Genomic DNA, 18334 nt, shown 5'->3' with positions numbered 1-18334 from the left:
TAAAAGTGACAGCCTATGTCATCATCTCTTCCTCATGCCCTCACTTGGTACAGTACTGCCCCTCTGGCCTCACTTCCGCCTTCACCTTGGAGCCTGATGGATGGGATGGGGACATTCAGCCTGGAAGAGGGGCTGAAGGAGGACTGTAGCATCCTTTGAAGGGCTGTTATCCTTCAGAGGACACCGACCACCATGGTGCTTATGAGCCCAGGCCCTGGGAGAGGGCAGTGTCGGCTCTTCTCCCTCTGTGTGGCGTGGGAGAAGCGATCTCACTTCACTCGGCCTCAGTTTCCTTACCTGTAAAATGGGAGCAACAATAGTTAACATGTATTGAACAGCTAGAGACTATTTTGAGCACCTACTGAGTGTTACTTCCCACAACCCTGGAATCAGTGTCTAAGGGAGGCAGAGTGACGAGAGGCGTCTCCTTTGCTGAAGGCAGAAGTTTCTCTCTCTTGGAGCTTCTGACTTCTTCACAGAGACAGAGCAACCAGCAGAGCAATCATGCATCAACTCTGCCTGTCTCCTGCAGGGGCCGGCAGCCATCCCTCTGACACTTATTTACTTATTTATTCATTCCCCAAGACTAAATGACCATTTAAAAAGGTCATCAGGTACAGTGGCTCAGGCCTGTAATCCCAACACTTTGGGAGGCCAAGGTGGGCAGATCACTTGAGGTCGGGAGTTCGAGACCAGACTGGCCAAAATGGTGAAACGCTGTCTCTACTAAAAATACAAAAAAATTAGCCAGCTGTGGTGGTGCCTGCCTGTAATCCCAGCTACTCAGGCTGAGGTGAGAAGATCACTTGAACTCAGGAGGTGGGGATTGCAGTGAGCCAAGATCGCGCCACTGCACTCCAGTGTGGGTGACAGAGCGAGAGTCTGTCTAAAAAATAAAATAAAATAAAAGTGTGGAACACTATATAGAAATCAACATTGTCTCCCATAATTTGGTGCATCTGGGACTATAGAAATGTCACTCTCTCACCCTACATCTTCAAATTCACATTCTCAGGTCAAAACAAGTCTTCCAAAGGGATCCTTTGAGAAAAACAAGCTATTTCCTCGGCTTATATTTCCCTGTTTTTGTAGCATGCACCGGCAATTTATGCAAGTAGTATATACTGGGAAGGAAGAAAGGGGTCCACCAGCAAGCCCATGGCTGTTGACAGCCATAAGATTAGAGACAAGCACAAAGGGATAGGTCAACATACTGGCAAGCAGTTTTGTGACAGCTTGAGAATAACTCTTCATACTGTTCATTTCATTCCTGATAGAAACCTCACTGTCCAGTGCGTGCATGCGTGCGCGCGCATGTGTGAGTGTGTGAGAAAGAGAGAGACTCTCTCTCTGTTGCCCAGGCTGTAGTGCAGTGGCACAATCATGGCTCACTGCAGCCTTGACCTCCTGGGCTCAAGCAATTGTCCCACCTCAGCCTCCGTAGTAGCTGGGACTACAGGTGCATGCCATCATGCCTGGCTAAGTTTTTTGAAATTTTTTCATAGAGATGAGGTCTCACTTTGTTGTCCAGGCTGGTCTCAAACTCCTGAGCTCAAGCGATCCTCTTACCTCATCCTCCCCAAAGTATCAGGATTACAGGCATAAGCCACCATGCCCCACCAGAGTGCATAGGTATTGATGAGGTAGGCCAGCGAGTTACAGAGCCATAAAGAAATGATGTTGCCTAGGAGGAGGTGAGGAACAAGACAGATGAGAAATCCTAGGATGCCTTCTTCCCAGTAGATGTTTGCTATGGAGTCACAGAGTTCACAGTACTTGGACTCTCTGTCAATGAATTATACCATAAATCTCAGTAATCATGCAGAAGGGATGTGCGATGGGGGTAGCAGCAGAACGAGTGATTATCTCTCGACTTATCTCCATGATATGTTGGTCAAAGGAAGATGAGACAACTTTCTGTACATTTCCAGGTCCTAACTACTGCAAAATTTGACCGTGGATTCCCAAGCAGTTTTGGAGTTAAGTGTGTGAACAACCTGCACCTCCCATCAATGCTGGCAATGTACTGAGTATAACTAAAGGGACCAGGAAGCTGACCTACTTGTTGCCCCAAAGTATTCTGACCTGCTGTTGCAGGAAGAGGCTCATACCCCATGAGAGCAGCTGGAATAGGATGGTGAGACAGGAGCTCAGGAGCACCAGACTGGCTGCGTCTGCCATGCAGATGGACAGACAGACCAAGCCACCAAGCAAAGGAGAAAGCCATTCCTCAGGGTCTCCTTAAAAAGGACCCAAGGGAAACTGGCCTGGTCAGAAACAGAGTGCCTTCGAGACAACGAAAGAGCACTGATAGACATACCCGAGACTGGGTAATGTGCAAAGAAAAACGAGGTTTAATGGACTCACAGTTCCACAAAGAGGACAACCAATGCTAATACAAATCAAAGCTCCAGTGGCTCTATTAATATCAGACAAAATAGATGTCAGAATGAAAACTATTACTAGGGACAAAGTTGATTATTTCATGCTGATAGGTCAAGTCGTCATGAGGACATAACAATCTCAAACATTTACTCATCTAATAGCAGGGCTTCAAAATACATGAAGCAAATACTGATAGAAATGAAAGAAGAAATAGAGAAATCCAAAACTGTAGCCCTAAGATTTCAATAATGTTGTCAATAACTGAAAGAAATGCAGGCAGAAAATCTGCAAAGATATACAATATTTGAATAACACTATCAATCAACTTGAGATTATTGACATTTATAGAACATTCCACCCAACAGCAAAATACACATTCTTGTCAAGTACACACAGAAAATTCACTATATTACGAATTTGGTGAATTTCCTAGACAGACCATATTATGGTCCATAAAACAAACTATAGCACATGTAAAATAATAGAAGTCATACCAAGTTATATTCTCTAATCACTACAGAATTAAATTAGAAATCAACAGTAGAAAGATCTCTAGAGGGTTTCTAAATATCTGTAAACTAAACACATTTTCAAATGGCCCATGAATTAAAGGAGAAATTAAAATGGAAATTGAAGAGCATATTGAATGGAAGGAAAATGAACACAATAGAGTAAAATGTGTGGGATGTCACTAAAGTAGTACTTCCGAGAGAAAGAAGGCTTATGTTAGAAAAGAACAGGCTTAGCCGGGCATGGTGGTGCATGCCTGTAATCTCAGCAACTTGGGAGGCTGAGCCAGGAGAATCACTTGAACCCAGAAGGTAGAGGTTGCAGTGATCCAAGATTGCACCATTGCACTCCAGCGTGGGCAACAAGAGCGAAACTCCATCTCAAAAAAAAAAAAAATAAGAACAGTCTTAGATGAATTATCTCAGCTTCCACGTTAAGAAACTAGAAGAGAGTAAATGAAGCTCAAAGTAAGCAAAAGGTATAAAATAATAAAGATCAGAGTGGACATCAATGAGATAGAAAACAAAAACAATGGAGAAAAACCACAAAACCAAAAACTGATTTATTGACAATGAGGTAGGAAGTGGGACTCAACTCAGAAGGTGGGACTTGACTTCCAAGCGGGGGACTCAGACACTGGACCAAATTGAGGACTAGCTAAAACGGGGCCAGGGCAACACCCAGATATTACACCTTTCCATGGCAAAGACCCAGTGAACCAGAGGTTACCACCCTATTTCTAGAAATTTCTGCATAATCTGCCCCTTCATTTGCATATGATTAAAGTGGATAGAAATATGACTGGGGAAGTGCCTCTGAGCTGCTACTCTTGAAACCATCTTTGCACAATTATGACTGAGACACTGAAAGAGATCTCACTTAATTGACTCCATCTTGCTTCTAACCTCCAAGCTGTCCTTGTTCATTCCTAGGTGCAGGCTGAACTAACCTTGGGAGAAACTTAGTTTATTATAGTTTAAAACAAAGGCGATAATAGCCCTTTCCCAAAGCAGACTGCCTTCTTGCCTAGGGAACTAGGTTGACTTTGTAGGACTAACATTAGCCACAAGATTAGAAATTATGGTTTAGGAGTCATGCAGCTGGAGGCTACGAGATTCTGACCTTCCCTAAACTGCTCCTAAGATCAGTGCTTGAGATATTTTGCAGAGCCTGCACTTGATGGCTCAGCTGGCACCACCAGATGGATAAACTGGCTTATCTGATCTTGTGACCCCTACCCAGGAACGGACTTGGTGCAAGAAGACAGCTTTGATTTTCTATGATTTCATCTCTGACCAATCAGCACTCCTGGTTCACTGGCCTCCCCCAACCCACCAAGTTGTCCCTAAAAACTCTGCTCCCTGAATGCAAGAATGCTATGGGAGACTGATTTGAGTAATAATAAAACTCTGGTCTCCCACACAGCCAGCTCTGCATGAATTACTCTTTCTCTATTGCAATTCCCCAGTCTTGAATCAGCTTTGTCTAGGCAGCGGGCAAGGTGAGTCCCTTGGGTGGTTACAATCTGGGCACACTGCCTATGGGGTAGCCCTGCTCCACTAGGAGCAGTCCGTCTGCTGCTGCCGTATGCTGCCACTTCAAAAAAAATTGCCTGTAACACCACCAGCTTGCCCTTGAATTATTTCCTGGAAAAAGCCACGAATCCTCACTGGCAAAGCCCTGATTTTGAGGCCTGCCCCTACATCAAGACCGACAAAACTGACAAACCTCTAACCAGACTGACAGGAGAAAAAGAGAGACACACACATTACCAATATTAAGAATGAATGGGGTAATGTCACTAAAGACTCTAACATATTAGAAGGAAAATAAGGAGCTATTTTGAACACTTTATAATAACAAATGTGAAAACAAATGCACAAATTTCTTGAGAGATACGAACACCAAAGCTCATTCAAAAAGAAATAACCTGAATATCCCTATTGAATTTGTACCTTAAAACCCTTCCACAAAGAAAATTCCAGCCACAGATGGCTTCACTTGCAGAATCCAGCAAACATGTACAAAAGAAATCATGCCAATTCTACAGAAACTCATCCAGAAAACTGAAGAAAAGGGAAACCTCCCAACTCATTCCACGAGACCAGCATTACTGTGATACCAAAACTTGGCAAAGATATTCTAAGAAAACTACAAAACAATATCTCTCTTCAACAAAGATGCAGAAATTCTAAGCAAAATTCTCAGTTCAAAACCAATGATATTTAAACGATTAAACCATCCTAATGAAATGAGGTTTATCCCAGGAATGCATGGTTAGTCTAACATTCAAAAATCAATCCAAGTAACTTACCATGTAGATAGACTAAAAAAGAAAAATCATAATAATATCAGTAGATTCAGAAAAAGTATTTGACAAAAATCTAGCATCTATTCTGAAAAAAGTCTCAGCAAACTAGGACTAGAGAAAAACTTCCTTTATTTCATAAAGGGAACCAATAAGAGAAACCTGTGGCTAACACTATACTTAATGGTATGAGACTAAATGCTCTCCCTAAGATCAGGAATAAACAGGTGTGCTTTCATCACTTCTATTTAATATTTACTGGTGATTCTAGCCAGTGTGATAAGGCAAGAAAAGCATCCAGATTGGAAAAGAAGTAAAACTGTTTTTATTCACAGATAACATAATTATAAAAATTGATGGAATTCACACAAAGGCTATTAGGACAAATAAGTTAATTTGGGAAGATTTCAGGATAGAAAATCAATATGTAAAAATCAATTGCATTTCTATTCACTAGCAAAGAATAGTCAGAAGTTGAAATTTAAAAAAAATCATAGCATCAAAAAGTGAAATATTTAGGAATAAATCTGACAAAAGATGTGCAAGAACTGTACACTGAAACCTACAAAATGTTGCTGACAGAAATTTTAAAAGACTTAAGTAACTGAAGAGAGATACCATGTTCATGGGTGAAAAATTCAATATTGTTGATAAAACGGTTCTCTCTCAATTGATCTATGGATCCAGTATAATCTCAATCACAATCTTCTTTTCAGGGCATGGGACGGTGGTTCAAACGTGTGATCCCAGCACTTTGGGAGGCCAAGATGGGTGGATTGCTTGAGACTAACCTGGGCAACATGGCAAAACCCATTTTTTGTCTCTATAAAAAATATAAAAATTAGCTGGGCATAGTGGCACATGCCTGTAGTCCCACCTACTCGGGAGGCTGAGGTGGAAGAATTGCTTGAGCCCAGAGGTTGAGGTTGAAGTGAGCCATGATCGCATCACTGCACTCCAGCCTGGTCAACAAAGGAAGACCCTGTCTCAAAAAATAAAAATCTTCTTTTGGGGTGATGAAAAAATTCTGGAATTAGATAGTGGTGATAGTTGCACAGTCTTGTAAATACACCAAAAGCCACTAACTTGTGCACTTTAGTGGATTTATGTTATGTCAATTACACCTCAACTTAACAAAGGGGGGGAACACAGTCTAATTTATCAGTTAATAGAAGAAAAAATTATGATCATTTAATAGATGAAAAAAATTTGATATAAACAAATTTTGTTTGATTAAAAACTGCTAGCAAACAGAAAGAAATACCTTAGTTAAAGGGTAGCTAGCTATAAAAACCCTATAGTCAAGATAAACATCATAAAAATAGTGAAATGTTATGATACTAAGGCTTTACTTGTGAATCAGGACTGAGACAGGATATTCAGAATCCCCACTTCAATTTGACATTATACTGGATATACTAACCAGAGAAATAAAACAAGAAAAAGAAATGAAAAAGCGTAAGGATTAAAAACAAAGAAAGAAAACGGCCGTCATTCAGCTGTAGGACTGATTGTGTATGCAGACAATCCCAAAGTCTTTACAGATTAAATTTTAAAATGAATAAGCAGGTTTAAAACTTACTGGATATGTGAACAGTTTGCAAAAAGCAATTTTTTTTTTTTTTTGAGATAGAGTCTCGCTCTGTCTCCCAGGCTGGAGTGCAGTGGCGCGATACAGGCTCACTACAACCTCCGCCTCCCGGGTTCAAGCAATTCTCCTGCCTCAGCCTCCCAAGTAGCTGGGATTACAGGTGCCCACCACCACACTGGGCTATTTTTTTTATTTTTAGTAGAGACAGGGTTTCACCATGTTGGCCAGGCTGGTCTCGAACTCCTGACTTCAAGTGATCTATCCTTCTCGGCATCACAAAGTGCTGGCATTACAGGTGTGAGCCCCTGCTCCCAGCCAAAAATCAATTGCATTAAATAAAACCACAGTGCAATATCATTACATGTCCACTACAACAGCTAAAATGGAAAAGAAAGTATCCAGTATTGGCAAGGATGTGGATGGAGCTCCGAGAACCCTCATACATTGCTGGTGGGAGTGTAAATGGATGCAATCACTTGAGAAATCGGGCAGTATCTACTAAACTGAGCACGTGCCCATGCTGTGACCCAGCAATTCCACCCCTCAGTAGTTACCCAACAGAAATGTGTATATGTGTTCACTGAAATACATATATACAAATGTTCATGGCGGCACTATTCAAAATAGTCCCAAACTGGACACAGTCTCAATGTGCAACTGTAGAAAGGACAAATAAGTTCTGGTGTATTCAAATAATGGAAAAGTAATAAAAAATGAAAACGAACAAACCACACAAAAAACCATAATGAATTTCATAAACATAACCATGAGTGAAGGAATCCAGGCATAAGAGTATTGAATCACTATGTGATTCAACTGATGTAAACTCCAAAAACAGATGAAACTAATGGGGTGTTGTTAGAAGTCAAGGTAGTGCTTAACTCTGGGGACAATGGCGGAGTTGGTGGCCAGGAGGGGACATGAGGGGGCTTATGCTGGTCCTGGCTACATACGTGTGTTCAGTGTGTGATAATTCAATGACATGTACATTTAGGATCGTGACCTCCTCTGTATCCTCTTGTAGGTGCGTGTGTGTACCAGTACCACATACATAAGTTAAAAATACATTTGGGGGAAGATAGTAATTGTACAAAGGGACTTTCTGGGGTTCGGCCAATGTTCTATTTCTTGATCTGGGTGTAGGAAACCAAGGTGTGTTCAATTTGTGGAATTTCGTTGAACTGTATGTATGCGTGGGATGAGTGTACTTTTCTGCATGTAGGTTACACTTCAAAATAGAGGTTTTTAAAAATGCAAACAATCCACATTTTAGAAGGATACACAAATCAGGAGCGACAATAATCGTATCAGAATGGTTACTCATGGGCAAGGGAGTGGGTCATGGAGACTCAGCTATGGAGAAGGTTCAAAGCCCTCATGGCCTGGTGTCCCGCTCTCCCCAAGGTCTGGCTGCCATCGCTTCCCTCTATTCCTGTCACCTGCATTGTGCCTGCCACGCCCACCCAGCTCCCCTTCCCCAGGCACCTTGCAGCAGTTCCAGCAATCCTGCATATTGATCCAGTAGTTCTTGTGGTTCCAGAGGCTTTCGATGCCCAGGAAGTGCTCGTCCTGGGTGCTGTAGCTATGTCCTGTGAATGCGTCAATGAAGAAGTTCTCAGGCACCTCGCGCTTCCCCGATAGCACAAGGACCCAGGAGTGCACCCGCAGGCCATGCAGGGCATCCGGCTTTGCCTTCTCCGCCTCCTGCCAAGGAAAGGTGGGTGACTATGAGTCAGATGGCTGGAAGAGGAGTGTCAGGGGCCCAGACATCTCCCTGGGGCTGGGCTCTGATGCAGACGGCACCATCAACTGGAGTGTGACGGCCCACCTCATCTCCCATCACCCAACCGCTGAGCCCATTTGTAAAATCAAAACAATGGGAGAGTCTGACTAGATCTGTGGTTTACAAATTGGACTCTTTGGGGCACTGGGCATCTGGGGGTTACCGGCTTTATATGTCGTGACTTTGGGTGAGGTTTCATCCACAGAAAGGAAATGGGAGACCAAGCAGCTTCCTTATCTGCCTCCCTCTGAGAGAACTGTGACTGTTCATTGTTATGAATAAATAGGTCTGGACCAGAAGAGAAGCTCAAGGAATACTCTATGGAAGGAAAGGAAAGAAGAGAGGGGGGAAAGAGGATTGGAGGAAGGATAGGAGTGTGAAGTTGAAAGAAGAGATGGGAGATGGGTGGAAGGATGACTGGCAGGACAGATGGATAGGAGGATGGATGGATGGGAGGACGGATGGATAGGAAGATGGATGGATGGGAGGATGGATGGATGGGATGATGGATGGGAGGATGGGTAGATGGGAGGATGGATGGGTGGAAGGATGGGTGGATGGGAGGATGGATGGGTGGATGGGAAGATGGATAGATGGATGGATGCAAGGATGGGAGGATGGATGGATGGGTGGATGGGTGGATGGGAGGATGGGTGGATGGGAGGATGGGTGGATGGGAGGATGGATGAATGGATGGATGGGTGAGAGGATGGATGGATGGGAGGATGGATGGGAGGAGAAATGGGAGGATGGATGAATGGGAGGATGGATGGATAGAAGGATGGATGGGAGGATGGATGGGAGGATGGGTGGATGGGAGGATGGATAGATGAGAGGATGAATGGATGGGAGGATGGATAAATGGGAGGATGGGTGAGAGGATGGATGGATGGGAGGATGGATGAGAGGATGGATGGGAGGATGGACGGAGGGGAGGATGGATGGGAGGAGAAATGGGAGGATGGATGGATGGGAGGATGGTGGGAGGATGGATGGATGGAAGGATGGATGGGAGGATGGATGGGTAGATGGGAGGATGGATAGATGAGAGGATGGATGGATGGGAGGATCGATGGATGGGAGGGTGGATGGATGGGAGGATGGTAGGAGGATGGATGGATGGGAGGATGGACGGAGGGGAGGATGGATGGGAGGAGAAATGGGAGGATGGATGGATGGGAGGATGGGTGGATGGGAGGATGGATGGATGGAAGGATGGAAGGATGGGTGAGAGGATGGATGGATGGGAGGATGGATGGATGGGAGGAGAAATGGGAGGATAGAGGGATGGGAGGATGGTGGGAGGATGAATGGATGGAAGGATGGATGGGAGGATGGATGGATGGGAGGATGGATGGTTGGGAGGATGGATGGGTGGGAGGATGGATGAGTGGGAGGATGGGTGGATGGGAGGAAGGATGGGTGGAAGGATGGGTGGGAAGATGGATGGGTGGGAGGATGGATGGATGGGAGGATGGATGGATGGATGGGAGGATGGATGGGAGAATGGATGGATGGGAGGATGGATGGATGGATGGGAGGATGGATGGGAGAATGGATGAGAGGATGGATGGGAGAATGGATGGGAGGATGGAGTGGGACAATGGATGGATGGGAGAATAGGTGGGTAGGAGGGTGGATAGATGGGAGGATGGATGGATGGGAGGATGAATGAGAGGAGAAATGGGAGGATGGATGGGAGGATGGTGGGAGGATAGATGGGAGGATGGATGGGAGGAGAGATCGGAGGATGGATGAGAGGATGGATGGATGGGAGGATGATGGATGGGAGGAGAAATGGGAGGATGGATGGATGGGAGGATGGGTGGGAGGATGGATGGGTGGGAGGATGGATGGGTGGGAGAATGGATGGGTGGGAGGATGGATGGATGGAAGGATGGATGGATGGACAGATGGATGGGAGGATGGATGGATGGGAGGATGGATGGGAGGAGAGATCAGAGGATGAATGGGAGGATGGATGGATGGATGGGCAGATGGGAAGATGGATGGGAGGAAGGATGGGAGGAGAGATAGGAGGATGAATGGATGGGAGAGTGTATGCAGGTATATCCCCTGTAAGAGTCTAAAGCAAAGAGGACACCAGAGCTGCCTAGCATAGAATGGGCTACCCTAGGCAGTACAGTGCCCTGATGTTAGAAGTCCATCATGAGAAGCTGGCTGACCACCAGTGGGAGATTCCTGCAGGGCCGGGTAGAGGTCGCGGGTGATTGTGAGGTGGACCTAGTTGGGGGGTCCATACACACATCCCTTCCATGACTTGTGCCTCTTTTCCCATCCCTAGCAGTCATTTCTCGATAGCTGAACCCAGGGGTTTGAGGCTGAGGACCCACCATGAGGCGCTCCTCCTCCTCCCTCAGCTGCTGCTTCTCCTGGGCTCTGATCTCCTGCTGCTTCTTTACCTCTTGCTCCTGCTCAAACCTGCTGCACAGGTCCCTGGGGGGTCTGATGGTGTATTTCTTAGGCAGAACCTTTTCCTCCCTCTGGACGGTCTGTCACCCAAAAGAAGAGGAAGGGTCAGTGGCCCTGCATCCCCACTTCACACATGCAACTCCAAGAGGTGAGACTTGCCCAGCCAGTCCCTCGGACCAGGGGATGGCAGCTACTCCTGTAGCCTGTGGCCTTTCTGGCCCTAAATGCAGAGGGAGCCCCAGCTCCAGCTCCCTGACCTTGGGAGTCCTCTCACCTCTCTGAATCTCAGGTCCATGGTGTGAGAATAATAGGAACTTTCTCCCCAGCCTCTTTCTGAGAAGTGAAGACAGAAAAAATGTGCGAGGGAGGTACCCATCAGGGCCAGGAGCTCAGGAGGTGTGGCTTTCTCCTCTTCAATCCTCAGCACCCATCCTAGCCATGACCTGGGTCTGATCCAGAAGTGGGGAGAATTGTCAGGAGTTGGATTTTTCAGATCTTGTCATCAGAGGGCCTCATATGTTGACTTTAAGAATTTGTTGGGCCAGGAAGAATAAACTCTGTGTGTGTGCGTGTGTGGGTGTGTGTGTATACACGTGTACACTTGCGTGTGTACAAATATGTGCTAGGTGGTAAGAAGTGTTCCCAGGAAAGTGCACTGCAGAGGCTGCAGAAGTGGGCCTGTGATAGTTATGAAGGAGAAATAGTGAAACTCCAGGGTTTCAAGTTCACCTGACCCGGGCTTCAGTTCCTGAGCCTCTATTTTCCCGCTGTGTGACTTTGGCCACATTATGTTACCTTTTGATTTCATCAACATACTCATCTGTAAAATAAAAGTGACAATACCTACCACACTGGGCCATCATGGGCAGCAACGAGCGCAATGGACATAAAAGTGGATTTTAAACCCGAAAATTCTCTGCATCTGTTTGTTATTGATATAACGTTAATCATTAAGCTTTTGGCTGAGCTGAGAGGGCTGAGATGCCCAGGTGGGAGCTCAGAGGCTCCTTTTTTTTTTTTTTTTTTGGAGCCAGAGTATCCCTCTGTTGCCCAGGCTGGAGTGTAATGGTGCAATCTCAGCTCACTGCAACCTCCACCTCCCAGGTTCAAGCAATTCTCCTGGCTCAGCACCCAGAGTAGCTGGGTTTACAGGCATGTACCACCATGCCCAGCTAATTTTTATATTTTAGTAGAGATGGGGTTTTGCCATGTTGGCCAGGCTGGTCTGGAACTCCTGGGCTCAAGTGGTCCACCTGCCTCAGCCTCCCAAAATGCTGAGATTACAGGTATGAGCCACCACGCCCAGACCGAGGCTTTTGAAGCCAAAAGCCATGGCGGAGCTCATGCTCCATCTTCTCTTGGGGAGGCAGGCCTGAGAGAGCAAGGCTCTTCTTGTGCCTCCGCTTCTATCTCGCCCTTCTCCCACCGGAGCACCCACCCTGGGGTCCCTGGGTGCTCACCCAAGTATAACACAGCTACAGAGTGATCCTGCTGAGTGCCTCAGGCCCCTCGATCCCCATCCCCAAGCTGCAGACACCCACGGGAGCCTGACCCTGATCCCAGAGTCCTGGAATTAATCCACCTCATGTAGAGCATTTTCTGTCTGTAGTATGACTGTTGTCTAAATGTAAAGAGATGCATTTGTGATTCTGATATTCATTTCAGAGTGTTTCTTATGTCTGCAGCAGCCTCTGGTCCTTATGGAATTCTTAATGAGCAAATCTAAAAGCACAGCCACCAGCCACTGAAGGGTTAGTGATTTTCTTTTTTTTCTTTTTTCTTTTTGCTATTAAAAAGGGGCCTGAAGGCCAGGCACCGTGGCTCATGCCTATAATCCCAGCACTTTGGAAGGCTGAGGCGGGATGATTGCTTGAGTCCAGGAGTTCACAACAAGCCTGGACAACATAGTAAGAACCTACAAAAAACAAACAAAATTAGCTGGCCATCGTGGTACATGCCTGTAGTCTTAGCCACTTGGGAGGCTGAGGTTGCAGTGGGCTGAGATCATGCCACTGCACTCTAGCTTTGGGTGACAGAATAGGAGAGACCCCATCTCAAAAAAAAAAGCAGGGTGGTGGGGGGCTTTTTACCTCGGGAGTGTGGGACTGAGAACCAAATGTCTGTCCACTTGTCTGTTATTTTTTATTTATTATTTGAGATGGAGTCTTGCTGTGTCACCCAGGCTAGAGTACAGTGACGCAATCTCAGTTTACTGCAGCCTTTACCTCCTGGGTTCAAGTGATTCTCCTGTCTCAGCCTCCTGAGTAACTGGGACTACAGGCACACGCCACCACGCCTGGCTAATTTTTTTGTATTTTTGGTAGAGACGGGGTTTCGCCATGTTGGCCAGGCTGGTCTCGAACTCCTGACCTCAAGTGATTCACTCGCCTCGGACTTCCAAAGTGCTGGGATTACAGGCATGAGCCACTACACCCGGCCTATTTTCTTATATAAAAATGGCTGGCTGGATTTTTATCAAATGCATAGGGTAAATTTGGAATCGTTTGACTTAAGATATAAGCTATGTGGCATTCATAAAATTTACCAAGCAGGGAGCATAGTAACTGAAAACTGAGTTACAACAGACAGAGAAGAACAGCCAGCTTGGAAAACTGGGCTGGATGTGTTAAGACATTGAGGACATAAATCACTGGTGGTTTGAAATATGAACTCCAGGGCAGCGGAAGGGCTGGTTGTGAGGGATCTCTGTCCACGTGGCCAGGGCCGGGGATGAGGCAGCAGGGATGGATGTCTCTAAGAATGGCACGACAGCACCGGGAATGTGCATCCTTTGGGAAACCCAGGCAGCTCGAGCCCGACCATACCTCCTTGGGCTTCACAGTGAGTGGGCACACCTCCCGCGTCAGGTCCATATGGCACAGGTCCAGCGAGCCGTAGCCGTTGACGCAGTAAGCATCATAGCCGGAGCCAATGAGCATGGAGCAGAGCAGCGTGCTGAAGTCAAAGCAGTTCCCCTTCTGGTACTTGAGCACAGTGGTCGAGGAGTACAGGTGCGAGGGCTGGTCATAGTGGGATGGACGGTCAGCACAGCTGGGGCTCCACTGCCCCAGCCTGTCCTCCTCACCAGTCACAGCCCACCACCTGTCAGGGCGGGGAGCCAGGACCAATGCACAGGCTGGACCTGCTTTGGGCCCCTAACCCTTGTGGGGTCAGGGAGCCTGCTAAGAATGGAATGAAAACCAGACACCATGCCATTCACATTTGCCTGTCATTTGAAGGGGCTATGGACTTCCTGATAGAGAAAACCTTTTGGACTGTAGAAGTGTCTGATCTAATGCCCTCTGATTGGTAAGTTTACTGTTTCACTCCAATGTTCCCCTTTCCTTTGATCCCTACCTTTCCTCCTCCTCCCTTTATCAGTTCTCCACTGTTGACCTCGCCCTTTCTTCCTCCCTCCCTCTATTCTGAAGGAGAAGGTGATGGAGTTGATCAGAAGCCCAAAGATGGGGTTAGGGTCATGGGTAGCCGGGCCTCCCTTCTCTTTCCTGCACCTCTTCAGGGAAGCTCTGAACGCAAAGGAGAAAAGAGGTGGGAACCAGAAGCCCAGGCTTGCTGTGTGTCCTCAGGCAAGGGGCTGTCTCTCTCTGGGCCTGTTTGCCCTTAGGGCCCTGAGAGGCTGTGCCCTGAGTCTGGCTGAACTTCCTTTTCCCAGACCATGCCTGGCATCCCATTGAAGGAAATAATGTACACAGTGATCAGTTTCCAAAGAAAAGTGCCTTGAATCTGCTTAGGTCAGCAAACTACCAAAAATAAAAACCCAGGATATACTAGGCCCCTGCTTGAATAGCCAATGCCTGTTTGTCAGCCTCCTCCTTCCTCCGCCTTACCTACCGCCTTAGCTGCCCTCACTCAAACCAAAAAAGTTTAGCCTAAGATAAAAGTTTACTAGTCTGCTAAATAGCTGGCTTTGTCCCGCTCTGTCGGAGTCTCGCTCTGTCGCCCAGGCTGGGGTGCAGTGGCCGGATCTCAGCTCACTGCAAGCTCCGCCTCCCGGGTTTACGCCATTCTCCTGCCTCAGCCTCCGGAGTAGCTGTTCTTATCAGCTTGCCCAGTTACCTAGGTCGTAAGTCAAATACTTAAAGAGCCCCTGACCTAACTAGGATTGCGATGCATTGCGGGTTGCAACAAAATGCCGCAAAACAACCCTAGAAAAAACACCTAAAGCCCCTGCCTAACAATCAATAGGCAATGTCTGGGAAGATTGTGGCCCCATAGTACTTAGCCTGTGAAGAACCAGGGGAGGGACCTGCACACGAGGGGATAAATTGCTTGTTGAAACTGTGCTGGGTGTGTCTGCCTATCAGACACCCAATCTTGCAAGACCATCATTCAAAGTCTTACTTTCACTGTTCTCCAGGTCTCTATGTCCATTTTTTTTTTTTTTTTGAGATGGGAGTTTTGCTCTTGTCACTCAGGCTGGAGTGCAATGGCGCCATCTCGGCTCACTGCAACCTTCTCTTCCCAGGTTCAAGTGATTATCCTGCCTCAGCCTCCCCAGTAGCTAGGATTACAGGCACACGCCACCACACCCCGCTAATTTTTGTATTTGTAGTAGAGACGGGGTTTCACCATGTTGGTCAGGCTGGTCTTGAACTCCTGACCTTGTTATCCACCCACTTTGCCGTGCCCGGCCTGTAACTCCATTCTTTGGGTTTGGATGGGTGAGTTTGTTTCTCACATCATCTTAGTCCTAGTGGGCTCAGGCATGCAGCCTGTGAGTGGCACTTACCGGCTTGAGGGGGTCAGGCAGGGGCACCATGGTGAGGAAGTCAGAGACAAACTGGGCACAGCTGTCCCAGTTGTAGAGCTCGGGGTAGGGCATCAGTGTGGGCCGGAGGGTTGTGCTCACGAACTTCTGCAAGGAAAGAGATGGTGCCAGTGGGGTCATGGCAGTAAAAACCTCTGAGATCCAGTGTTGGGGCCTTCTCCGAATCCACAGGGGGACCCTAGAGGCCCGAGCAAATGCAGGAGGCCAGGCCCACATGCCCTGGGGTGGCAGAGCAGCCCTTGGCTGGGAAGGTGACGCCCAGATCTGGCGCATGGCAGCCATCAGTGGCGCAGTGGCAATGACTGGGAGGCCCCCATCACGTTGCCAGCACCTGGAGACAGCACAAGCATATTCTGGATCTGGACTTTGAAGAGCTTTGAAGTTTTGCCGCCTTCAACCCCTAGGGCATCATGGAGACACCTGAGGCCCAGAGCAGGCTTGAGAGCTGTCTGAGGTGACCCAGCAAGTCAGGGCTGAATGAGGAGATCAGGTCTGTTTCCTGGGGTTCCTGGGAGCGCTGTGCTCTCCTCCCAGAAGCGATGCTCTCCCTGGGGCCTACAGAGGTTCTGGGCTGGGGCCAGCTGGTGGCCAGGACAGTCTGAAGCCTCAGAGGTCAGCCTGTCCAGCGAAGGACAGAGAAATAAGACAAACGGGACCAGGACAGGCATAAGAACCTAAGCTCTGGCTTCTTCCTTCCAGCCCTGTGACCCAGAGCATGTGTCTGAGCCTTTCTGGGCCTCAGTTTCTCCATCTGTAGATGGAATGACATGGGATTCATCCAGGGGGTGGGAAACAGCTGCCCATTGGCTGACAGGGACACACAGACCCGCTTTATTTGGCCCACGTGACGATGTTTAGCATTTATGTCAGCTGCCAGCATTTAAAAATCAGAGACTCCCACACAAATCCCCAGTCTCCTCTTGATCAGGTAGCCCCACACCTGTAGTTTCCCTGCAGCAATCAGCAGCTGCCTCTTTAGGTGAGGCATGGGGTCTCCAGGCCGCCACCACCACCCTCCAGGGTACTCTGTACTGAGCCTGCTGAGGCCTGCTGGCGTTCGAGTTTATGTTTCCCCCAGACTAGAAGCACTCCAGTCCACAGGAGGTCTGTGATTTGGCCCAGTGCCCTTGGAGAACCCACCCCACTTCCCTGTGCCCTCTGCTCTCCAGCCCCAGGCTCCCTGGCCCTGCCCTCAACATGCCAGCCTTACAGGCACTTCACACTCGTTCAGGGGGTGCAGGAAGAGGGGCACGCGATCCGGGCACAGATGGCTGTACTGGCGGGAAAAGTTGTCTGCCACCTGCAGCAGGTGTTCCTCCTTGGGTGTGTTGGTTTTGTAGGAAACAGGCAGCTTGGAGATGTCAATAGTGTCCTTGGTAAAGGCCCTGTGCCACAAGAGGGACAGAATTAGGGAAGCCATGCCTGGTACACAGGAGCCCTGGTTCCACTGAGTTGCCATTGGCTCTATCCCTTCCTCATTTAATCCTCACAGCTACTGAGAAAGCAGGTATCATTAACATCTGCTTATTTATTTATTTATTTATTTATTTATTTATTTATTTATATTTAAGAGACAGGTCTTGCTCTGTTGCCCAGGCTGGAGTGCGGTAGCACAGTCATAGCTCACTGCAGCCTTGAACTCCTGGGCTTAAGTGACCCTCCCACCTCAGCCTCCCAAGTAGCTGGGACTAGAGGCACCACCACACCTGGCTAATTTTTGTATTTTTTGTCGAGATGGATGGGGGTCTCGCTATGTTGCCCGGGCTGGTCTCGAACTCCCGGTCTCAAGCGATCCTCCCACCTCTTCCTTCTAAAGTGCTGGGACTACAGATGTGAGCCACAGCGCCCGGCCAGCACCTGCACTTTTAGACAGATAAAGGCACTGAGGCACCGAGAGGCTGAGTGACTTGCCCAAGGTCACACAGCTAGTGGGGGGAGCGTGGACACTCGGCCCAGGCCATTTGAAAGCAGAAAGCCTTCACTCTTAACTGATCACCCTGCCAGACCAGTCGCCACCACTCTGCCTGGGTCTCCCTGTGCCCAGCCCCGGTCTGCCCTTGCCAGGGCCCCCACCCTGCCACACTCACGGGAGGTCCGCTGAGATGGGGATCTGGATCTCCGACAGCTTCTTCTCCAGGTCTCTGAGCATCTCCTGTGTCAGGGTGGTTTCCTCCTTCCGCACCTCAACTGGCCTCATCATTTTCTCGGTCCTCGCCCATTCAGCCCGCTCGGCCGCCTCCTCCCGCTCTGCCTCCTCCTCCTCCTCCACCTTCTCCCTCAGGACCTCCATTCTGGAGCGTCTCTGGCTGTCTGGAGACAGAATGTCTCTGTGGGGAAGGGTAGGTATACGCCATGGCTGACTGTCAGACCAGGCAGCAGCCACCAACACCACCGGGGCATCCCTGGGAGGCCTGGGAGATGGTTTTGGGGAGGTGTAGAGCACATAGGAAGGCAGTGATTCCCTCTTTGACTTCCTTTCAAACATGGAGAAGGTCTCTGTTTGGTGCTACCCCATCTGTAACACCTTTCTAATCC

The 18334-nt window shown here is 47.9% G+C and overlaps 1 protein-coding gene and 1 pseudogene across 1 annotated transcript in view; both read right to left on the bottom strand.

Moving 5' to 3' along the window:
• Window positions 1-18111, bottom strand: part of DRC7 (dynein regulatory complex subunit 7) — a 35891-nt gene extending 17780 nt beyond the window's left edge. The window contains exons 1-6 of the mRNA XM_073015418.1: window positions 17887-18111; window positions 17010-17184; window positions 15761-15886; window positions 13836-14030; window positions 10932-11090; window positions 8280-8498 (exon numbers count right to left, since the gene is read on the bottom strand). Coding sequence (XP_072871519.1) covers window positions 8280-8498; window positions 10932-11090; window positions 13836-14030; window positions 15761-15886; window positions 17010-17184; window positions 17887-18089 — 1077 coding nt within the window. The 5' untranslated portion in view covers window positions 18090-18111. The remainder of the gene's footprint in view (window positions 1-8279; window positions 8499-10931; window positions 11091-13835; window positions 14031-15760; window positions 15887-17009; window positions 17185-17886) is intronic.
• LOC103233068 (mitochondrial carrier homolog 2-like) lies at window positions 644-2297 on the bottom strand (annotated as a pseudogene).
• Window positions 18112-18334: the final 223 nt, after the last annotated feature.

Source organism: Chlorocebus sabaeus, chromosome 5 (assembly GCF_047675955.1).
Source record: "Chlorocebus sabaeus isolate Y175 chromosome 5, mChlSab1.0.hap1, whole genome shotgun sequence".
NCBI classification, from domain to species: Eukaryota; Metazoa; Chordata; class Mammalia; order Primates; family Cercopithecidae; genus Chlorocebus; species Chlorocebus sabaeus.
This window is presented reverse-complemented; position numbering and strand designations above follow the sequence as displayed.